General features: G+C 46.0%; 1 protein-coding gene across 1 annotated transcript in view; it reads left to right on the top strand.

Moving 5' to 3' along the window:
• Nucleotides 1–307, top strand: part of LOC110452191 (leucine-rich repeat extensin-like protein 3) — an 18,490-nt gene extending 18,183 nt beyond the window's left edge. Inside the window, exon 3 of the mRNA XM_021500561.1 lies at nt 274–307. Coding sequence (XP_021356236.1) covers nt 274–307 — 34 coding nt within the window. The remainder of the gene's footprint in view (nt 1–273) is intronic.
• The last annotated feature ends 523 nt before the right edge of the window (nt 308–830 follow it).

Genomic DNA, 830 nt, shown 5'->3' with positions numbered 1-830 from the left:
CCCCCCCCCCCCCAAAACCCCCCCCCCCCCCCCCCCCCCCACACACTTTCCAAATTATTTCCCCTTTTATTCTATTCTATTTTCTGTCCCCTACCACACACCACACACACACATATCCCCCTCCCCCTCCCTTATCCCCTTTTATTCCTCCCACTGCCTCACCCCCCAGATACTAACACCGTCTGGTTCCAGATTAGTAACACTGAACCAGGTCAGTATAGGGGAAACTTTCCCAGACTTTTTGAGAAGTTGTGTTGCCTACATTTATTACAGGGAGTATGCAGCTTGTGACTTCAGGAGTGCATAAAACCGTTTTAATGGTTGTGAGGGGCCACAGTGAGGCGCCCCTCCCCTTCTCTCATATCCTCCCCGATAGCAACCCCTATTACAGATAAACTCTTCATGTCTATCCTCCGTTTAAATCTAATTATCGTCTGTTGAGCATGACAAGTATTTCTAAATTTGCAGTATTAATAAATGGGTTGTGCCTGTGTATTCTATATGCGGCGTTTGGGGAAGAAAGGAGTCTCTTGTTCTGTGTAGGTAGGTAGGAGTAATGCGCTGACCTTGTCTTTTTCATTTTAATTACCCGGTCACATTTAATGCTCAATACAAAACAACTTGCATGTCATCTAGAAATAAATCAGCACACTATTTCACCTGACTTCACAGAGCTTGTCCCTGCCCAGGTGACGGTACAATGTGTACTATGACGCCTTGTCACAGGTCAGCAGCAGTACCTATATGTAGACTGATGCCTTGTCACAGGTCAGCAGCAGTACCTATATGTAGACTACTGCAGGTATCGTAAAGGTGATTCTTCACTCGTT

This window comes from Mizuhopecten yessoensis, unplaced genomic scaffold (genome assembly GCF_002113885.1).
Source record: "Mizuhopecten yessoensis strain PY_sf001 unplaced genomic scaffold, ASM211388v2 scaffold6459, whole genome shotgun sequence".
Taxonomy (NCBI): Eukaryota; Metazoa; Mollusca; class Bivalvia; order Pectinida; family Pectinidae; genus Mizuhopecten; species Mizuhopecten yessoensis.
The sequence above is the reverse complement of the archived record's forward strand: the minus strand, read 5'-3'. Positions and strand labels throughout refer to the sequence as shown.